This window comes from Anser brachyrhynchus (genome assembly GCF_964034855.1).
Source record: "Anser brachyrhynchus genome assembly, chromosome: 4".
In the NCBI taxonomy this organism is placed as follows: domain Eukaryota; kingdom Metazoa; phylum Chordata; class Aves; order Anseriformes; family Anatidae; genus Anser; species Anser brachyrhynchus.
The window spans coordinates 31,000,031-31,023,740 of NC_137698.1; the positions used below are offsets into that span (position 1 = coordinate 31,000,031).

A 23,710-nucleotide genomic window follows, 5' to 3' on the forward strand; every position below is an offset into this window, starting at 1 on the left:
GGTGCCAAATCTTTCCTAAGAATTTGAAATTGTTAACATGAGTTTGATTTTTTACTGGACAAAAATCACCTTTCCTTGATTTCTGCTTTTTATTGGTGATTGCTTTTTCCTGCCTCCAAACCCAACCAATGTGGCTCCCCCAGCTCTTGCCACAGAAACCTCATCACTTATATATAGTGCCCTGGGAGACTAGATAGAAGCTCCAAATGAGGTAGCACTGGAAGCTGCTGTGCCAGCTTTTCCTATACATTCTCAGGAAAATCAGAGATCAAAACTGCATTTAGCCTTATTGAAGCTCAGTGTGTGACAGCAGCAGAGATGACTAGCTACATCTGGTAATGCAATGAGAAGTTTAGTGTTCATTCAAAGCCAGGTTTCTCATCTCCCCTTGGTAAACTGTGATTAATCCTGCCAAGACAAAAACAAAAACCTGTGCTGGGATGAGAAAGAAAGAGGGCTTTCCTCACACTGAACACACTTAGAAGTCCCTCTGTGGAGAGGAATAAAAGACAAGCTACAATTTTTAACTTCCATTGCAGATCTGTGTCCCTCCCTTCACCTTTCACTCTTACTGCAAGAACAGTGAACACCTGACAAGTCTGCAAACTCTCTTTGCACTCATTTGATACTATGACAAGCTAGAATACTTCTTTTCCTTTTTTTTTTTTGAGAAAAACTTCATATTGATTATGAATAGCAATTTTTGTCCAAATTAAATTTCCTAGACAAAATTTCCTCTTTTGCTCTTAGCTATAAAGACCACAGTCTCAAAACATTCTAACCACACTGTGTTTAAAAAAAAATAGTCACGCACACAAGAAAAATTATTGACAAAAGCTGCTCCAAATCCTATGTAAAAATAATAGGACTGTGATGAATGCTGAAATCATAAAGGAATAATCTCTAAAAATTTTAAGCATGTTCAAAAATGGCCAGAGTGGAATCAAGCTTCTGATTTCTAACACCTAATTTGGTCCTGTTTAGAGAACAATCTCTTCAACATCATAGAAATACTCGATTTAGGAAGGTGAAACAAAGTAAAAATTGGGGAAAACCAAACCAAACCATACCAAAACAAAACAAAACAAAAAAAAATTGGAAATCAGGAAGAAGGATAGTTTTGTGTTGGAGGGAAGTACTATCACCGTGTTTTTTATCTTTAAGTCTTTTGTTTCCCCTACTTTTAATTCACTATTCAAAGCCACCCAACTTATCAGTGTGAATTTTTTCTTGGCAAAAAGCTGTGAATAATTGTATATTTTCAAGAGTCCTAAGGCGAAGGTAGGACCTGAGTAGTTTCTGCTTGTTTGATGTTCCTCAGGTTGGCATTGTGTTTCAAAATTTAACACTGACACTTAACACTGACTGTAGATTTTACTGGTAGATACTTCTTTTACTGGTAGAAACTTGTCTGGATACTTGTCTGGAACAGGAGGCTGAAAGAAAGGATCAGTCTGGAAACTCACTTTAAATTCCTGGAAATTCCTGGAAAACATTTTTGAAATAAATGTCTAAACAAAGTTCAGCTTAGAGAGACTGACTCATTGTGACATATGGAAAGGTAAAATGCTTAAACATTATGCAGCTGGAAGACCTTAGAATATATTCATCAAAGGACTACGGGGTGATGATGTCAGTGACTTAATTTTTGACCACAAAGCCAAAGACAATAATAATATCTAGCTCTATAAATAACTTTGGCGAAGTAAGCCTTCTATACAATTTAAGCCACAGCAATCAAACACTGTTTTATGTCATGTTTGAAAAGAATGTAGTGTGCCAGGAATTTCTTCTTTGTGCTTGGTTTGAGTAATACTCCCCCCTGACATTTCACCTTAATGAAAAAGCTGTTCAAAGTATTTCACAGTTATTCATTCCTTCAAAATAAACATTTTTAAAGTGCAAAATTGCATAAAGGCAATAAAATTCTTGGCTTTCTGTGTCACTTCTGTATTGCTAGACCAGAAGGGAGGGATCTGGCTAGGTATTTTGATGGTAGACACACACATTGAAAGAGGACAACAGCTCTGAATGGTACTGAATATCACCTTTCTTGGACCAGATGCAGCAGCTCCTGTGTTATTTACCTGATTTTAAGTGTTTTACAATGGACGGAAAGCATTCAACACTTCCCCCCCCCCCCCCCCCCGCCCCTTCACCACAGAACTTGCCCAGTCCTGCAATGGATGGATGCAAAAGTTACCCCATGCAGTTCCATTGATGAACCAGTAAACTCAGCAGTTCATAAATTAACATCTGATTCTCCCTGCCTTAAATCTGAGTGTATAAAAGACTGAGTAGTTATCATCAGTTACCTAAGATTCAGCATTATGAGTCATAAGTCATTATTTAGAGAAACGGCTTCTTCCCATTTGAATGTAGACTATTTTTATTTTATCTAGTAGAGACTGAACTATGGTAAAGAACTTACCAATCTTAAAACAAAAAACAAACAAAAAACTAAAACAAAACCCAAATCTTTATATTTTGGTAAACTTTATTTTTGGTGACTATGTATCACTGCACTCCAATATCATTATTTCAGTGTAATAAAAATAGAAATTAAATATTTATAGAAAAAAGCTTGTTTAACCTTGTCTCTCAAATGCTGTATTTAAGATTTATTAATCTTAAAGCTTTAAAGTGATAATAATGATTACTCTGTACATATCTAGCATCTTTGAGGTAGATTGTAAAGTACTATCGACCTCAAAGGAGATGTAACAATTTAATATTTGGTGGGGGTAGGCAGTGTAAATTTACAAAGGAGAACATACTAGATCATAAATGAGAATGAGAAGTGCACAAAGAGCATGCTTTAAATTTATTGCAGATGAGCTCTTATTTCATTTTTATTGCACTGGCAACCAAATAGATAAATAAATAAATCAGTGAACATGCTCAAGTGTGCTCGTTATGTTAAAGACCATGATGCTTGGGCATCAGCAGAAACAGGATTAAATTTTTATAAACTAGTGTCAAAAAACAAGGCTTAAAGTTGTGTCTTATTTGTTTTCAAAGTTACTGAATGAAAAATGTTTTCAGCGGCAACTTACATTTTTTGAAAAACAGGATTTCTGAACTTTCAGGAAAAGTAACTGGCTCTTATGAACAATTAGTGGCAACTCTTGTATTTACAAGATTCTTAACTCTGGCGTGAAGTTATTTAAAACAGTCTATTCAACTTCATTAAGTTGTTTTCCCTTTTCTTTTGCTTGGGTTTTTACCAATTTTACCATTATTTGCTAATGCTTTTGAATAAAAAGGAAATAAAATGACTTTGTTATGCTATTTTGTGAGCATTCACTCTGAAATACTGGAGTAACAAACTTTTTTTCCTTAACGTTCTCTGTCATTCATGAGTAGATGGCTCCCTATTGCTAACACTGAGTTCAGTCAATACCGTACGAACCATTAGAACGGGTGTGCACCAATTCTGGGTGAAATACTTTCACTTGTGGAACAATATCTTGTGCTGTCACAGAGCGCTATAGATACGTCCCTGTTTTCAAGAGAACTGACTTAGGAGGCAGTCCAGATTTAATCTTTTTATTAATTACATGGAAGAGGGATCAGCTAAGAAGTTTAATTCAAAATGCAGAGGCTGGTTTTGTCTCAGATTTGCATAAAGTCAGGAGTTTGAATCCATCTAAGCAATTTGATAAACCTTTTAAAAATATAATAGCAGAGCTATTCTATATTGCAGTGAATAATTCAATCATTCCTTCAAAGTACTAAAAAGAAATGAGACATGCAGTGTAGTTCCCTTTGTAATAATAGTTATATACATTATTCAAATAAAATATTATTAGGGATAATGATCTATATTCCTTTATCATAAATGCACATATATTTGCATATTTTACAATAAAAGCATTTTTAATAGGATAATCTGAAAAGTACACAGCAATAAACAGCTTTTAAATTTGGACTGTCTAGACAAGAAAGTCTTCTATGATACTCAAAAAATAAAATAAAAATCAAAGTCCAGGTACTGTAGAAATCAGAAATCAAGGTATTGCATCAAGTAAAAAAATAATAATAATAAAAAAAACCCTACAAGAGTCACCTAAAAGGGATCTTTTTGAATTTATGCATCTTTGAAAGACAGGAAGGTAAAGAAGTTTCTGAAATGTCCCCTACACTACTTAATTTTATGTCCCTTCCACTAACTTATTTAAACCATGGGAGTAGAGGGAAGTCATCTCTCCTCAAAGATTACTATATCAATTTAAATTTTGCCTTGGCCTCTTACCCTGTACCAGTTTACATTTCCCCAGGAAATTCCTCTTCTTCCCTGAGTGTTGTGGTTTAACCCGGCTGGCAGCTAAACACCACACAGCCGTTCGCTCACCCTCCCCTCTCCCTCTCTGGGATGGGGGAGAGAAACGGGAAAGTGAAGCCGGTGAGTTGAGATAAAGACAGTTTATTAAGACAGGAATATAATAATAACAATAATAATAATAATAATAGTGATAATGATAATAGTATTAATAATAATAATGTGTAAGAAAACAAGTGATGCACAATGCAATTGCTCACCACCCGCTGACCGATGCCCAGCCTATCCCCGAGCAGCCGGCCCCCCCCACCCCGGCCAGCCACCCCTATATATTGTTTAGCATGACGTCAGATGGTATGGAATACCCCTTTGGCCAGTTTGGGTCAGCTGTCCTGGGTCTGTCCCCTCCCAGCTCCTGCTGCACCCCCAGCCTGCTCGCTGGCAGGACAGAGCGAGAAGCCGAAAAGTCCTTGGCCTGGTGTAAACACTGCTCTGCAACAATTAAAACATCAGCATGTTATCAGCGCTCTTCTCATCCTAATCCAAAACATAGCACCCTACCACCTACTATGAGGAAAAATTAACTCTGTCCTAACTGGAACCAGGACAGTTATCCACCCCTTATTCCATATCATTTATGTCATGCTCAGGTTACACTCTTTCCAATACCTTGTAATTAATCACCATTTTCATCTATGATATATAGCAATCATGGTAGTGATGACATACAGTATTATATAATAATTAACATACTACAATTCAACTCATGAGCTATTCTCACCCAGTATTAAATCCCCTTGAGGTACACACCGGACCTCCCCATTCTTTTGCAATTCACGTACCCGTGCCTCTAGGGTCGCAGTAGATTTTCCATCCCATTTTCTCATGTCCTCTCCATGGTCACGTAGGTAAAACCACAGGGTGGCGCGGTGTGTGTGCCCACCATATTGTCTTCCTTGCATAGATGAACGTTTACCCCTAATAGCTGAGACACTGGTTTGTACAGGTGGGGAGGAAAATAATCTCTCTTCAAGTTGGTGGATCTTTTCAGAAAGTTTCTCCAAAGCATTCTCTTTTAGCTGGTGGACACTGGTTCGTTCAGGTGGAGGGGAAGATAAATTCTCTTTAAGTTGGTGGACCTCTTCAGAGAGTTTCTCCACAGCCGAGACACAGGCCTGTAGGGAAGAGGAGAGATTTCCTTCGTACTGCCGGAGTATTTTAGTCACTTCATTCACTGTGGGATTCTCCTCCTCTTTCCAGGTTAGTATTGCCAATGAGCTGGCATATGATGATGGTGCACTCCGTACAAACTTCCGCCACATGGGTGGTGTACACTGGACTGCATCTGGATCTGTGGATGTTTGTGCGTCGTCTAGGTCCTTATAAATTACTTCCCCTATGGCCAATTCCCTCAGGTACTGAATTCACTTCTCCATGGTGGTGCATTTGCCTGGTAGACATACAAGTTCTTCCTTGAAGGGATACCTTTCCTGCACAGCTGACAGGAGACGCCTCCAGAGGCTACGAGATCGTGCTCCATCTCCAATTGCTTTGTCAATACATGCGTCCCTAGCAAGGGATCCCAGCCGCCTGGCTTCCTTGCCCTCTAATTCCACATAATTGGCTCCCGTGTCCCAGCACCGGAGCAGCCAGGTGACAAGCTGCTCGCCTATACAGCGACCAAAATCTTTTCGCACATCTCGTAGCTCACGCTGGTATAGAGTCCGGGTAGTTACTGTTGCTTTTTCGACATCCCCATCCTCATCTTCAGTCTCCTGCACCTTTGATGGCCTAGCCTCGTCTTCACTATGCCCAGACTTCGCAGAAGACTGTCTGCGTTCTAAACGACCTGAGTCTCTATACCATTTTTTCACCTTGTCTACAGGGTCAACTTGCACTGCTACAGCTCGTTTCTGTGACCCAGACACAGGGTCTGCCACAGGGGTTGGAATACCCTCTGCGGGGTCAACTTGCACTGCTACAGCTCGTTTCTCTGACCCAGACACAGGAGTGGGAGCAGCTGCAGGAGCTGGAGCTGCTGCAGGGGCTGGAGCTAGGTTGCTAGTAGCATCAATTGCAGCTCGATAGGCACAAGCCAGACCCCAGCACGCTACAGTGATTTGTGTCACTTTGGAACTGCCAGAGTCATGACACCTTTTTTTCAAGCATTCTGCCAGCTTTTTAGGATTTTGCAGTTGTTCAGGGGTGAATGTCCAAAACACTGGAGGTGACCACTGCTCTAGAAACCTGCCCATATCCTCCCACACTCCCTGCCACTCGCAACTATCCCGCCTCAAGACAGATCTCCGGATGAGATTCCTAAGTAGTTGTTTAACCCTCAACAAAACCTGAAGCGCATTCAGGAGACATAACAACAAGAGCAGGCTGGTCTGAGTATCCCAAGGATATTCAGCATCTCGGAGAACCACCGTAACTAGCTCGGGGGATAAGAGGGTGGTGAAGGAGAAAGGGAGAGTGAACAGGTAGGGAAACATGTCTTCCCCTGTCCCCTTCACAGATTGGCTCCCTAACGAAAACAGGCAATAGGTGTAATTGCTAATAGTTTCCAAGATATGGTTTCCAAAGTATAGAGTCAACGTCAGTGCTGAGTACAAATACCAGGTTAGAGTCGTGATCAGATATTTCATCATTTCATAAGCCATTGTTACACCGCACAGTACCATAACAATCTTAAACCAGGGCCCGGAAAGGATAAACAGTGCAACAGGGAGCACATACAGAAAGTAACGCGCTATAAAACTCAATTTGGAAAACAGGCACAGCAGACTGGAGATTAAGGCAATCAACATCGTGACTAGCAACTATTAAGCAGGTCCAATACTTATACCAATTTTAGTTTAACACACTCTGGTCAAATTTGTCGATATCTCAACCCTTCGAGCCCCACGTTGGGCGCCAAAAGGGCTGTTGTGGTTTAACCCGGCTGGCAGCTAAACACCACACAGCCGTTCGCTCACCCTCCCCCCTCCCTCTCTGGGATGGGGGAGAGAAACGGGAAAGTGAAGCCTGTGAGTTGAGATAAAGACAGTTTATTAAGACAGGAATATAATAATAACAATAATAATAATAATAGTGATAATGATAATAGTATTAATAATAATAATGTGTAAGAAACAAGTGATGCACAATGCAATTGCTCACCACCCGCTGACCGATGCCCAGCCTATCCCCGAGCAACCGGCCCCCCACCCCGGCCAGCCACCCCTATATATTGTTTAGCATGACGTCAGATGGTATGGAATACCCCTTTGGCCAGTTTGGGTCAGCTGTCCTGGGTCTGTCCCCTCCCAGCTCCTGCTGCACCCCCAGCCTGCTCGCTGGCAGGACAGAGCGAGAAGCCGAAAAGTCCTTGGCCTGGTGTAAACACTGCTCTGCAACAATTAAAACATCAGCATGTTATCAGCGCTCTTCTCATCCTAATCCAAAACATAGCACCCTACCAGCTACTATGAGGAAAAATTAACTCTGTCCTAACTGGAACCAGGACACTGAGTCAGATTGGAAGGCATATTTCACACACTTTCCTCTTTGTCAGGAATTGCATTATGATATTTCAGCTTTAAAATGCTATGTTTCCTTAGCAGATGATTTTACAATGCTTCCCTTCAGTCAGAAGCTCAACAAACAACACTACTTCACAAGCCTGATTTGCGTCTAAGTTACATAAAATCCCAACAGCTTTCCAGTGCATTTTTGATGCCCTAAACTCTCCTACATCCTTTTAAATGAACTTAAACCAAATTCCATACCTACAAAAACAAACAAAAAGATTAAAAAAAGATACAACTGAAATGAGGGCAAAGATCACTGGAGGTGAAAATCAGAAACATAGGTTTTTCAAGCAGACATGAATGCAGTTGATTTTTGCTAAGTGCTCATGTTCTATTTATGAAAATCTCCTGAAGTGAATATTTTCCACTATAAGAGCTCTCGTAATTTATACGTCCTTGGAAATTCATGCTTTGTGCAGAACTAGATCATTTTAAAGTTATTGAATTGGAAAATCCTGTAGAGGAATACATCTGGGAATCTATGACTTGCAAAAATTTAGAAGCAAGAGGCAGTAGCTTAACAAATTCTCTTCTCGAGATGATGCTTTCGAATGAGAAAGGACGTGTCAAAACTTAGTGTTTAGACATATTTTTGCTGAAGACAGTTTGATTTTTGCTTTTATTTTACCCCAAAATGCATTTTGTTTCAATCATTTGTTTTTCAAGGAATGCCTACAAAGTCAATTAATGGAAACAGAGCACTTAGATCGACAGGGAACTTTACATCTGAAATTTCAGCCTTCTCAGTGCATGTTTATTGACTTAGCATCTGTGAATGATCATTTGAATGATAGATATATTGGAGTTGTCAACTGCTTAAGATAACAGTCAGATTTGAACATCAGCATGGCCCAAAACGCAGTCCCGATTCCCCCATCACAGCTACCCTTCTGTTACCTACCACAGTTTCCTTAGAAACAAAGCAATGACTTGCATGGGTACTGCATACATCAAAACCCCATTTTAACATTCAGTGAGTGAGGGCGTGAGTGGGTCTACAGGATGTGAGAATGAATTGTTGATGCCAGCAGGAATTTCCATATATGCTAGCAAAAATAGTTTTTTGTTTGTTTGTTTGTTTTCCCCTTTCCATACCCTTGTGGAATTTCCATGTCATCCTGTTAGGTATAGAACTGGACTCCTACAGTCTCAGGCAATCTGGATAGCAAGCAATTTCAGAGACTACCTATCTAGAAATTCTGGTTTTTGCAGATACTTTTCCCCATCTTCCCTAGTTATTTAACTATTAGTTATTTAACTAATTCAAGCCAGTGGGCTATAAAGTAGAGTACATAGCCTCTGTGCTCCTTGACAGTGTGTGACCATTTATAAGACAGTACACTTTCTACTTTCTTGAAACTCTTCATAGACAGTATACTGCCCACAGCACAAAACACAGCCTCATACCTATTTATTTCATTATGTTTTCATTCAATAGGGTCTGATATCCACCAGTCACAGGTCAGCCTCTAAAAGGAGTCATCCTATATTGCCTCAATCTGCTTTATTGGGTAACTGCAAAAAATTAGAATAAACCTTCATGAACATTGGAGGGTAGAAAATACTGACATTTCATGAAGAATTATAGATTTGTTATGATGACAGCAATATCTGATACCGCCTATATATTTGTATGTGAATTCAAATAATAATAATTATCACTAGAATTAAAAATAGAATGAATGTGACAATTGAAAACCTATTGGTCTTGCAATATTTCAATCCTCTATTGAAATATTGCGATGGGGGACAGGGCTAGGAAACACAAGGTTTGTAAAGCAGCTCTGGCAGAAGATGGGTGTACATTTCACAAATAAAGGTATTTCATGGAGAATGCTCAAAACAATTCTCCTGAGAGTACGACTGACTAATGCCAGCAATATAATGTATAACTCATGACCCATTCCAAAACCTGATGGCTTCACTTATTTTTGTATTCCAAGAAAAATGTCCTGCCTTGATGATACTTTCACCCACCTTTCTCTTCTCCATCTAGCATAATGAAAAGATTGAACATGAGCTAATAGTACTTGTAATATTGAGTTTTATGGATGCGTTCTGAATACTGTCCATATATTAATGTCTTTTACAATATAAATGCCTTTCCACCACTCTTTTTAGCTAGCTTCAGGGCAAGACAATAATCTCAGCAAAGAAAAACCCTGTACTTCTGTTTTCCATTAATGGCTAGCAGGGTTGTTTTTTCTAACGCAGAGCACGTTCAGTATCAATATGCTTCAGAAAAGCGATGTATTTTTCTTTAAAGTAAAAATAATAAAAGCATAATTAATCACAGGAGTCCTTGCAGCTGTTGTTTCTTTCCATTATACATTTATCTGAGCAGGCAAATTCAAGTAGAATTGACCTGGTTGCCAATATTTATCAGTTAATCCTCAGAAGAGGCAGACAACTCTCAAAGTTTTCCTTGTGAAGTATCAATAATAATATAGACATGCTAACTAGCATTTGTAACTATACTGTTTTTTCTTCACATGATCATTTCCTGTTATTTCTTTGGATTTAAGAGTCAAGAAAATCTATTACTGCAAAAAAAAAAAAATCAACAAGGTTATTTCCCTTCAGGTTTTACAGAGTATGCTGAGTACAAGAAAGAAAACAAAACAGCTGGAAACTAGAAAACTTGCTCTGGGACATTCCTGTTTCTTTAACAACATAGTTGTAGTGACTAATACCAGGAATTTAATATCCAAAATGCCAAAGGAAATTTAAGATTTAGTTTGAAAGAGACTTTAGTTATTTTGCTATTTTTTGCTTTGAGTAGGCAGTATGTACTAATAACATGGCTATGGCACTGCATTGTACTGCTGTTCATATAGTGATGACAGGCTATAATCAATTCTATTATTTTAAGTTTTTTTTGTGTCCTGAAAATAGTAGTGATTTGGCATCAAGTTACTGATTAGATAAAAATGAAAAGCAGCTTTTTAATTGAGCATTTTATCATCAGATATTTTGTCACTCTCTCAGTCTTCTAAAACACAATTTTAAAGCAGAAAATTTTGAAGTGTATTTAAACAGATATTCATAATAAATCACACTTACAAAATAGATTTAGGATCTGAAAAAGAGAAAAGGGATAGTTTTTAGAGGTATTTAAGCACTTATCTCTGTATAAAGTCTTAAGATTTTCTGAGGTATCAGAGCATGTTAGGCTCTTCTGTTGATTTCAACACCCAGCATCACCTGCTTCTACCAGTTAGAAGCAGGGAAGTTAATTGCTTAAATCCTTTGTTTTTACCTCAGATGTATCTACCCCTCCAATTTATAAAATTCTGGCCAAATACAGATGGAATGAAATCCTCTTTTTTATTTATTTATTTATTTATTATTTTTTAGGATCATTGCAGAATATCAAACACTTCAGAAATTCAAATGTCATATCTCTTGTGAGTTTCCCAGTTTATACTACCAACACCTTTATTACAGTTAATTAATGATGTATAGTACTAATCACAGTCACCAGACAAGATCTGTTTGCAGGTAGAACTCTTTTCTAAAGTGTGAACAGTCCTCATGTGCTCATGTATTAGCTTTCAGCTGCTTCGATTTCTTAGTTAACCATCAGCAATTATTTCTCTGTTGTTTCTAATAAGTCTTGTCTAAAAATTAGGTTTTTTTTTTTTTTTCCCTCCTTTTCCTTCTTCTTCTGTTTCCTAGCAGGAAATCAGTCAAAAGTTTCAGATACACTCTCAGTTCTGTTCAAGCAGTATGGATAAGCATCTTATTGAGTTCACAGTGTAAATTGAATACTTTAGACTCTAAGGCAATAAACTTTTCTAGATGGCAACAAGTTTCTCCTTCCCCTTCCTCTGCCTTTTCAAGAAGATTTACCTAAAGTAGGTCATGTTACACGGTTCAATCTTTGCACTCCCAGAGCTATTCCTGAGTGTTTTTCTGCTATTTGGCACTGCTGAGAAAAATCTAACCCAGTTTTTGTGGCAATTTAAGGAAATGAGAGATCATTTTCTGGCCTCCTTGACCCTAGCTCACTTTTATCTCAGGATGAAAATCTACAGTACCCCTTCTCTCTAGGTTAACATTTTATTTTATTTTATTTCTAAATATTCATGGCATTATCTTAATAGGTCTAAATCAATGTTGGCACATTCAGCATTTTTCTCTGTTAGAGACAATACCAGAATCAGCTAGTGAACATTGCCCTTCCACTGGGCAAAATACCATTATTCAGGGAAAATAAATTTGAAGGAAAACATAGTATCACATAACAGCAAGGGTCTGTGCGCATTGCCCTTCAGGCACTCACCCAACTAATGGCACCTGAGAATCCCAGTGAAATGAGAATATTTCAGATCTTTACACAGTGCTTCCTTTTTGGCAATGGTGCCGTATCAGCTCTTGGGTTGAATGTGACTTCTAAAGTTGTCACTTTATACAATTACACTGCATGTAAACACAAATGGTTGGCCTTATTGCCTTCAGGAAAGTCATCCACGAAGCAGGAGTACCAGCCAGCAGTGGTATCCCTAAATACCTAAAATGATTAACATGTATTATTTATAAAACTACAATAATATAGGAATGTTCTATTCATCTCTAGCTTCTGATATATCTTGCTCTAATGATAATAATTGAATTTACTACATTACAGTAACGTTCTCTATCACCATGACATTTTTGAAGTTGTAGCAGTATTTTATAGTAAGTTACATGTAAACATTCTCTTAGCTTAATAAATTGCTATTTTTGACATGTAGACAGTTGTTTTCTTTGTATTTGAGTGAATATTTAAGCAGCTTAGGCACATCATGACAGCACATGAATTTCCTTTCTATAAAAATCTGTATAAACATTTGTACTTTTTCTCATTTCTTTCTCCATGGATTTCAAAAAGAAGATAAATATATCTGGGAAATGTAAAAAATGTAAAAAAATGTGAAAACACATGTTTCTGGTTTGCATCATTCATATTATTAGCCATTTGCATACTCTCAGCACAGATTAAGATATGATGAGATAAACTCTCTGAACCATAATTATTTGCAATCGACCAAAAAAATCTTTACATTGAAATATAGAATAAGTGTTGCAGCAGATAACACTTATTCCCTCTTGCTTAATGCAGTGAAATAGAAAAATTAAAGGGTGTATAAATGCCTAATTGAGAAGTAATCTTGATTGCAAACTGTACCATTAGCAGCTCACTTAAATTGTGGTTTTAACAGACTGTCTCATCTTTTTACTGCAGCTAGATTTCTTCTTATTAGTGCCCTAAAAATAACAGAGACAGAGATTTGTGAAGCTGCTTAATCTGGATGACTACACCTCTGGCTGTAATAAATAAATACTTAGCGTACAGCCAGGTTGTTTTTGTAACTAATGTTATTCAGCAATGTTATTCAACAGAATGTAACCTCCAGCTATATCTGTTAACACACCAGAGTTACTAGTAATTGTTTGCTTCTTAACCCAATTTCACTGAGATTTTACTTGATTAAAGCACAGGAAGGCAAGCTGTCCTGGGAAGGGAAAAGGGTTGCTCTTCTCACACAGCTGAAGGAATACCTTTCCCTTGCTGAAGATCCTTACTGCTGAACTATTCTGGAGGTAACAGAATGAGAGGAGAGCAGTGAGATCAGCACAGCATGCAGGAGTTTGTAGTGCGCTGCAAGTAATAGGGGCATTATAAAGAACACAGAGATGGCATTAAGGTGCTTTACAAGCATGTATTACTTAAACATATACCACACCTCTCAGAAACTGTTATTCTGCTCTGGCCTGATTATTAACAAACATCATGAGTTTGTTTTCAAGGTACAACTTCTATCATAGTAACTTCCTCATTGAGTTTTACAGGTTCCTATATGTTGGGAAAAACAATGCTTGTTCTCATGGCACCGCTTCATTTGTTCCCTCTCCATGTTTCAGATGGAAATACTGGAGCAGGTATCAGATTAAACCAAAATGATAAAAGAGCCTCTTTAAGATTTGTCTTAGAAACAGATGGTGACCCTAGGAGCTGTTCAGGCTTCTGTACAAGAAGGGTGCTCGGACACCTGGGTGAGGGCAGGGGCACGGCTCCGGGAGCAGGCAGATTGCCCGTCCCTTCTCTTCTGCACCTGCCAAGGTCTGCCGACAGCAGTCCTGGCAGAATAAAAATACTTTACTGAAGAGTTTAAAGCATCTCTGCTTCTGAGAGAGATTATATTATTTCCTGACCAAAGCCAAAGATATTAAAAATGGCCTAGCTCTTGCTTCCTGTCTGCCCAGTTACTTTGACAGCATCCTCAAAGCCCTTTCTCAGGGAATTATTTTCTCGCTTCCCCACACTCCTATCCACCACGCAGGAACTCCTTAGGCACATACATTTTGTCCACCTGAATCTCCTGTCAAGACTGTCACATCTCATTCCCTGTTATTAATGTCTCGGTGGGCACACAGTTGGGTGGCTGCAGCTCCATCCACTGGTGTGTCTCTCACACAGCTCATCCAGATCAGGGCTCCTCTTGTGGAATCCCTCCAGCTGAAGGACGTGCTTCTAAATCCTATTTTAAAATGGAAGTAAAGATTCTGGGAAACACAGTAATCCCTCCATACTGGCACCAGTACGGTACATAGACATATATTTGCTGTTTCCCAGAACTGACAGTGGGCTGGGACTTACATGTTTAAAAATTTTGCCAAACAACTTCAGAAGTACAGAAAATATAGAGTCTGAATTAAAAGAAATGGCAGGTTGGCAAATGAACGGTTAGCATTCATCATGTGTTTAGCCTTGTGTTTAAAAAGCAGCAGCTTGGATCATAGCATCAGTAGTAGAATTCTTTTCTCCCCCATCACCATTTTTTTTCTGATAATGTTAGGGACACTATGTGAAATACTGCTTAATGAATGAACTGATGGTATATGGAACAGTTTAGTAGTCTTTGTTAAGGGATGTACTTAATTTAAATGGAAAGATTCTTTTCCTGGTAAAGTAAGCAGAGCATTTAATTCCATTATGTATCTGACAGAAATATTACTAAAATATGAATAGTTTTCAGTTGCATACAAAAACATTTTTCTAAACAAATTAAATTTACTTCAGATTGTCATTCAAGTAGTCATAAGAGGACCAAAACACTTTTGCTTTTCTGCAGTGTCCTTCCTCTAATAGGTTCAAACATTATTAGTCAGCCTTACTGCCTACAGATTTCTAAAGGGAGTGTCTAAAAGGCAATGAGAATTCATGCCAAATCCTGGTTTTGAGCACAGACGCCAGGAGAAATAATGGTATTATTATTTGTGTAACTCGGAAGATAAATTCTGGTGATGACATACCGCAGCAGTGGGGGTGAGTACCGCACGCCTCCTCAGACAGCAGCAGTGAACAAAGACCGCACTTCCTTCAGTGTGCTGCACCTGGCTGTGTAAGGCTGGAAGAGACAGGTTCTCAGCTTATCCGAGTCCGGTTATGCTACAACATGACACAGTCCCTACATTAGAAGCCTAATCAGTTCAATATGCCAGATTCAGGCTAATTTGCTGAAAGTCCCCTCAACCCAGGTAATGAGAAACTCTCACTCTAGCTTCATTGCTTTTTAATTTTATTACCGCTTCCTCTTGGCTTGATTTGCCATCCGTACTTATTGAATTCCTGCCTGTCTCCCATATCTTAATTAAAAGCTTGTTCCTTCTGCTTTTCTCAATTATCTCTTTTTCATGCTTTCTGGAGTTTTGTCCTATGACTTAAGCTCTTATTTGTGTTTACCATCTCAAGCCAACACAAGCTTACATTCAGACCACAGTCCAAAGTTACAGAAAAAAGCCACTATCCCTCCTCAAAAGTGCTCCCCACCTGCACTGAGAAATGTCCATGGAAGATCTTCCTTGCATGAAGTTTCCCGTGTTCACTAACAAAAAGGAGAGGCCACAACAGATACTGTAGAAACAAGCAGTATAACAATTTGTAGGCATGGTACAGTTTGAATTGCACACACCTGTTTGAAATACTTATTCTAACACAGAACCTGCCATAACCAGAAGCTGTTTCTGAGTTTCTAGGAAAATTAAGATTGACTTTTATTTTAACATTCTTGATCAATGTGAACAGATTTTAAATGATAGCATAGCAGCCTAGTTTAAGCACTACAAGGCGGTTCTAGCTAACATTTGCACTGTATGGGAACACTCCAGGTTGTTAAAAAAATCCACTGAAAAGGTGCTTATATACTTAATCCAGACAAGAAGTTTACATGGTCACCTTAATGAAATGAATACCAATGGTACTGTACATGTAGTGGAATAGTTGAAGTCTGCAAATTATTAGTCTTTGAGTGGTTATGACTGGGACTAAAAAAAATCTGGCACAAAATACTTCCTTCTGGAAGTCAGGTGGCTTTAAAGGCTTGAGTCAGAGGCTCCTTTCAGACCACTTGTGACTGATAGTCAGCAATGTTCTTGCCTTTCATGAATCACTTCACAACCTATTTGTAACACTAAGCTATATAACATCTAAGAAGTTGTTTCAAACTGTAGATTATGCTTTCTTTGAGAAGTCACTTTCTTTCATATTTAAACCTTGTCTCTGATAAATTTGTTGTGCGCTCAATTGTTCCTGAATTATAATACAGCAATTAGTCATTCCTTATTCATGTGCTTCATATCAATAATTAATTTATTGGCATATTATTTTTCCATTTTGGTTCTCTAATTCGGGATGAAGAGTACTACTTAAATAACGAATTATACAGTACAAGGGAAAATTATAGTGTTTCTTTATGACTTTTAAAAATGTTATTGTACATTTATTTTTGAGATCAGTGAGCTGAAGTTGTACACTGGAATAGTGGTGTTGCTCCACTTACCGTTTAATAATTTCTAACATGCTTGTATTTTTTCAACTGCTGCTAATCACAGAGTTGACATTTTCAGACAGCTACTTGCAATGACTCCCAGAACTTTCTTAATTGTAAGTATCTCATTTAGAGTGTATCCCTATATGTCTATACACACGCATATCAATATTTACAGAGCTAGGGTCACTGCATTTTACAAACATACACTATTGAGTCACTTGGATTGCTGACATCTGTTGCAGTGCTTTGACAGCAGCCCTAAGATTTGATATTCTGAATAATCTTCCATGAGCAAGTTGTCCGTAAACTATAAACTAATACTTCTGGCAATGGATACAAAGATACAGCATATGAATATATGACAGAGGGGAATAGTTTTGCTGAAATGTTTTCTTCCTTTGAAGTTTTCAGAAGTGATTTCATGGTGCAGCAGCTCTTTATGCATTCTAACTACACAGAAGCTCACCTGCTTGAGTCCAACCATGATGTTTCTGTTCTCCCTCATGAAATAGATTTAAGAGCTCGCCTAATCCTGGTCTGGGCATATCTCATGGAAGCTCAGGGAACAGATATTTTCTTGTGTTTTCAGCTCCAATTATCACACAGACATTTTACAAAGACTTAAAACTGAAAGAGACCATTTAACTTTACACATCCCTTACTTAAACAGTCCTAACCATGAAGGAACACAAAGTCTGTGCAGCAATGTCTAACATGCAATATTTAAGGCATAGCTTACAAAGAGAAAATAATATGCAAAACTGTGTTTAAAGCTGCCAAGAGTTTGAATTTCTAGTAAACTCTAATTTTTACCTATAAAGACAAGGAAATTAGACTAAATATGACAAACAGCAAATAACTTTGCAAGCTGAGTAGGGCACTAAATATTTATAGATGTTTACAAAGTGTTTATCTTCAGGTAAAAATTAAAGCGAAATCTTCCCACCAAAGGAAAGCAAAAAGAAAAACAAATAATTTTTAAGAAACAGCAGTTCTGTCACAACAATCAGATGCAAAGTAGCAAGGACACAGTCTTCTTGATCTGCTACACTGAGGCACCATAAACTGTTCTCAGAATTTCCTCACATGACTTTTTCACAGAGAATTAAGTTAACATAGCTGATTTTTTGCCCATAAGTATATAAAAACCTCACAATGTTATCCACTGGTGTTAGTATGAGGTGTCTGTTAGTAGCAAACAGCTGAGTTGTGGCAGCATCTTAAATTGACATGACCCACATTATGAGAAACATGGGTGAAATCTCAATTAAATGGCAAAAGTCTATTAATTGGATCAGGTCTGTCTTGATGCCAAAACTTACTTCCTTAAAGTAGGTGCAGTGTATGTGGAAAAATTGGCAGTTTCTCAATGAAAGTAGTTTAAAACAAAAGGTAAGCTATGCTAAAGAATAGCATGGATTGATACCACAAAAAAAAAAAAAATTGTACATGCATAAATATATACATGTATATATCCTCCTCTTTGTGAAATTCACTACTACTTCATCAAATGGACTGTTGCTTACTAGGTTAAAATGAATGCATCAGGCACTAAGCTACAATAAATGTAACCAGTGGAGAAGAAAAAACAGAAGGCAAGCACTTCACTTCGGTGTCTACAAAGTCAGAAGAGTGCAGTAAATGTTTGCAGTGACAAGCCTCTCAAAAGGCAAGAAAATGCAGTGTATGTTGCTAGAGCCACAAGTTTCAAGTGCTTAATTTAGTATTTTAAAATATGTTATTGTTCATGTTATAAACACCAAATAATATGAAATACTGCCAACTTCTAAAAATATTCAAACAGACATATTTTTGTTACATACAGCTTCACTTACCTAAAAATAGTAGCCTTTGTATGGGTTTATGAACTAAATTTCAACTACTTCACTTAAAAATGCTAGACACAAACATCTGAAACAGAAGTTGAAGACGAGGTTATGCATGCTCTCTGCAAGTATATCCCTGGGGAACTCACAGCAAGCTGACAGCCTAAACTGTTTCCTTTGAGCTTGATGGGCACAGCATGCTTCAAGGAATACACGCCATGACATGGTTTTATACAACAAATTCCATCCTTTCAACTGAGCGCAAAGTCGACAGGAAACTACAGAGCCAAGGCACCACTTGATGTGAAACATTACTATCCAGTGAGGTACCAGACCAGCCTTCCTCCCAAGTGTCATCCTGGAGCTTGTGGCCTTCGCATTCCTGAGGCTCCCCCTTGGCTCGAATCAAAGCTCAGGTGTGTAAGTACAGCTGGGCAGCAGCTATTGCTTTGCAAGTCCTCAACAAGTGCTCCCCTCCCATCTGTAAATAAGAAGAAAAAAATGACCAGTCTGCCAGAGACCATCATTTTCCCTGGTCCGTGAATGTTAACAATGACCTTTGAGGCTTGCCTATGGGCTTGGTGGGAGTAGCTCGGTTACTCCCCTCACTGCAGCAAACCTCAGGACACAGAGATATTGCTCCCACCAGTTCTTCTATTTCGTTAACTAGCACAGTTAACACCCTCTTCTTCCCATTTTATGCCTTGGCCCAGGGAGCAGCACAGTTTGTCTCCCAGTTCTACCCAAAATGTTTTTAGAAGACTCACAGCATGAAAAATACCAGGACAAGGCAAATAACTTGCACTAATGTATCTCTATGTATAATTTATTTCATTATAAGTGCATTGGCTGCTATACAAATAACAAAAACAAAGATCACGAGGAGTTGCTTAACAATCTGAAAATGGTGCTGGGTGGCGTCAGACTGCCTGAATCACTGATACTGGCAGGGCTGCTAGGTCCCATCTCCTTTTCTCCTATTTTGTCTGTCAGGTTACGCCCTCACACAGGTCCTTTGGTGCAATAAGAAGCACAAGTCTTCAGTGCTGAAAGAGACGATATCTTCTAGGTTTCTAAACAAATATTCTGTGGTAAACATCAAACATTTAAGAACCATCTCTTCAGCTAAAATACAACACTTCACAGTCACTTGCTCCCAGCATTACATATTTAGCTAGAGGAAAGTGGAATCCATCTGTCAAACTGCATTTATGGAATACTGCATTCAACTTCAGCCTTCTATTTGAAAGTAAGGGGTCAAAAAAAAATTAAAAGTAATTGCTAGCATGCATCATCTTGACTGTCATTTTACTTTCATGGCAGATACAAAACCACTCAGAGATCAGGTCAGACCATTGAACTGGTATTAAATCAACTTTGAATTTTGGTTGAAAAATAAAATTTTGATGTAGATAAAATATATAAATGTCTATAGAGGTAATAAAATGCTGGTTTTCACTGTTGCATTTAGACATAGGAGTCCATGTATTTAATTTTTTTTTTTTCCAGATAATAATCATTTTTACTAAGAATGTGAAGGGATAAAAAAAAAAGTGGAAGAAGGGCATTGAGCTCAGGAAAATGAATTGATGATGAATATAGAGAAGGTAATAAATAGTTGTGGGAAATCTAAAAAGTTAATACTGAGTTTCCTGGTTCCCAACACCATGCACAAAATAAACAAGTAAATCTTATTTGGAAGTTCCCAGTCTACCTGTATTTTAAAGATTAGCTCACTTTTAAGGATGATCAGAGAAAAATTATTAGAGCAAGTTGAAGTATATTATTAGAAATTATTAAACAGACCAAACAAGTATGTGAAACTGTAGTTTTCTTAAAGAAACATGATTCTTCCATCTTGGTTCTACTTTGTTTTTTTTTCTTTTTCCTTCAGCTACAAATACAAAAAATTAAACAACAACAAAAAAGGAACATTCTGGGCCAGCTGTTTTATTGATATGAAAACACACAGCTTTGCTGATATAAACAGAGCCCTGATCATTTGTATCAGCTGTAGAATTTTCTCTCATTAAACACTTGCTGTCAGACTGTCGTGTATAAACAGCTCTATAAACAGATCTCTGTTAATCCAGCATTTTAACATGAAAGCACTACCAATGTTACTTCAAACTCAAAACTTCAAGAACAAGAAAATCTCAGAAATGAGTGGAATATTTATCCAATATATTCCAAGTGGACATCAGGAGAAAATATTTTGGAATAAATACATATTTAAACCATAAATCCTGATGCATTACCATAAGGGATTTTTCACAGAAAAGAGCTGCAAAGAGGTGTTTTTCTTTTTTTCTTTTTTTTCCTATTGGCAAGACAAATCCAATAGAATATCTGCTAAGAAAGCGTTTAATAAAGCCAGTACTTGAGCCTTCACAAACAAGAATTGTAATTAATGTGCTAGCAATAAGCAATTAAGTTTTCACATCTGATAGCTTTACAATACAGACTGGGGACTGCATCAAATTGCATACATGGTAATTTCTGTGGACAGGAGAGAACTTTTGGGGGGTTTGTTTCAGAAAGCCAACTGGCCCTCTGTAGAAAGGGGGAAATTTAAAGGTGCTCCTGCCCTGATAGATTTAACTGTTCCCTACCATATCCAGTAATCAAATCATATTCAGTAATCAAATGCTGGGCCCATCTGGTATGAACATCGTATCATGTATGAACACGAACATTGAGCATCCCTCAAGAGAGTGAATAAAAATCTGAAGAACCCAAGATATATTAATTCAGGATATTCACAGCACCAAAGAAAACAGGATAGTGCAAAGGTAGCCAAAGCCTAATGCATTTGGTTATGGTTAAGGATAAACTAGGTCCCACAGTGATTCAGCTTAAGCACCACTGCTTGCTTATTCCTTGCACAGCTGAGGACAGATTGCAGAGCAGAGCTGGTGCAGGCTGACCAGCAGTTGCATGATGGTCCCTCTGCACTGACTTTTCAGCAGGTACTGTGACTTGCAAAGCTGCAGAAGGTGACTGGGAGGCACCGTACTGCTTCTGCAATGTGATGGACCTGAACTCGATGCAACTTCACGCAGCTTCATACGCCCCTGTTCCTTTCGCCTACCACCAGAGCTTTGCTCTGTTACAAAAATCTATCTTTGGTTTTCTGATGCTTAGTTCAGTTTTTATTCACGCGTTTCTTGCATGTAGACTTTTTGACCTTTCCTTACCCTGCTTGCTTCTGTTTCTCCCTTGAAGTTGCTGTAGGGATCTCTGGGGCCTGATAGACCTGTTGTACAATATTGGTCTTACACACTCCTTAAAAGCTCGTTCTACCCAGAAAGTAGTAGTGTGAGCACGCTAGTTCACTGTCCAAGCACATTCAGACACGGTTCTCCTTCCTGAGAAGTCTGGTTGAACATTGTTCCACCGTTTTTCCATACTACAGCCTTACTAATTCACTTAACATAAACTAGTGAAAAGCATACTTCATTGAATAGCGTAGACTGTACCTGCAGACTTCAATTGAATGTGGAAGGTGACCTAGAGGCAGTAAAATAAACAGATGAGCCTTCCTGAGCAATTCCATTGGCATGTCAAGGCGGACTGGTGCTAAAATCATGCTCTCTTTATAAATATTATAATTAATTGTAATTATTCTAGCAAAACAGCGAGTTACTTGTTTTTTTGTATGTGTTCATAAATATGTTAGGAAATAAATGAGAATCTGTCTCTATACAAAAATGACATTATAAACTGAAGTGCCCAGCACCCTTGTTGTTCCTTCTGTCCTGCTTGAACAGATCACAGTCAGTGCTGACACAATTCCAAATGCTGGCATAAGAACTCAATACTGACTGGCAAAAAACTGGCATATTAAAGTATGCCTGTAAAGCAGAGGAGCCTGAAAACAGAGTCTTTTGTTTCTGCCAATCCTTTGTTTATTAGCAATTTTCTGGCATAGGGGTTATTCCTGGAATACAGGAGTTGAAGGGAAGCACAACCAGGGAAATCATAAATGTCCAATTTAATTCAAGTTCTTTCAAAAACATTTGAACAAAGTACTCTTCCTTGTCAGAGACAATACAGTAACAGTTAGGTAAGTAACAGTCAAGAAGGACTTGTCAAGAAGAAATTGAGTCAAACTGACCTGCTTTCTCTGCAATAGCAGGGCTTGTGAGTGGTACACATTATACATCTTGACTGCAGCAGCTGTATCAGATGTTACATATAAGCTGGGAGAATGCAATCTAAATAAAATCACAGTAAGAGAAATTGTACTCATGAGAGCAATCAATTAATTCCCTGTCAGAGTCAAAAGATTGCTTTAGATTCCAAAAAAAAGAGAGTACAGGCCAATACCATACAACATTTTCATAAATGATTTAGAGTAATTAAGCGATCATGTTTATTAAATTTGTAAATAACAACAGGCTGGAAAATGTTGCAAACTTGTTGAAGGCCAGACTTAACATATGGAGCAAAACTGGAGAAATGCCCGATGGGGAAAAAAGCCTGTCAGACACCACGTTCTGACACTCGGATAGGAATAGGATGGAAAAAAGGGGGTGAAGCAACACTTCTAAGATAAAATCTGCCAAGTAGTAGACAAAGAAGTGTGGAAAAGAAGGAAGGTGAAATTATGAATGTAATTTAGACATGCTTACAATATCAAGCTGTGTTGGCAAAAAGCGTCATACTATCATGTATGATCATGAACAGCTTGTAAATTAGATGAAAAAAATAATCCCATTGCTGCTGTTCTTGTTTTCTGTAAGACTGTAGTCTGAGTGTTGCGTCTGTTTTTTTCTAGGCAGATTTAGTCCACTTAGTGAGTTTGGGAAGAAGTAAAAAGAATGATGTACATATTCCAAACAAGTGAGAAGTGCAGAAACTGGACTTATCTAATGTGTGGAAGAGAAGACTAAGGGTGGGTTCAGACAACATGCTTTGCATGTGTGAAAGCTGTGATGAGTAAGAAAACAAATGGTTCTCCATGTCAGCAATGGTCACTGAATAGCAGACATAACATTGCTCACAGTGACATCTTTGGACATTAGAGCTTTCTAGCTGGAAAGATACTTAGAAACTGGGTAATCTGTCTAAAAAGATGGTAAACCCACTTTATTATTTTTAAATAAACAAGTTTGATAACAACTGTCAGAAGTGATTTAGATATAGATGACCTTGCTTTGGGTAGCAAAAAGACTGGGTAGTCTTAGCATGATATTTTACCATATATAATTT

General features: G+C 38.0%; 2 protein-coding genes across 2 annotated transcripts in view; both read right to left on the reverse strand.

Annotated features, from left to right (window-relative positions):
• RXFP1 (relaxin family peptide receptor 1) overlaps positions 1-4,342 on the reverse strand; it is a 117,008-nt gene extending 112,666 nt beyond the window's left edge. The window contains exon 1 of the mRNA XM_080589682.1: positions 4,256-4,342. The gene's annotated coding sequence lies outside the window, so the exon portion shown is untranslated. The remainder of the gene's footprint in view (positions 1-4,255) is intronic.
• Positions 4,343-4,605: 263 nt separating this feature from the next.
• Positions 4,606-23,690, reverse strand: LOC308194172 (uncharacterized protein). Its single transcript, XM_080589693.1, has 6 exons — positions 19,054-23,690; positions 18,506-18,977; positions 15,671-15,754; positions 15,154-15,248; positions 14,200-14,378; positions 4,606-9,369 (listed from the first exon to the last, which is right to left on the reverse strand). The coding sequence occupies exon 6, from the start codon at positions 7,090-7,092 to the stop codon at positions 5,707-5,709; it is 1,386 nt and encodes a 461-aa protein (XP_080445819.1). The 5' UTR covers positions 7,093-9,369; positions 14,200-14,378; positions 15,154-15,248; positions 15,671-15,754; positions 18,506-18,977; positions 19,054-23,690; the 3' UTR covers positions 4,606-5,706.
• Between the last annotated feature and the right edge of the window lie 20 nt (positions 23,691-23,710).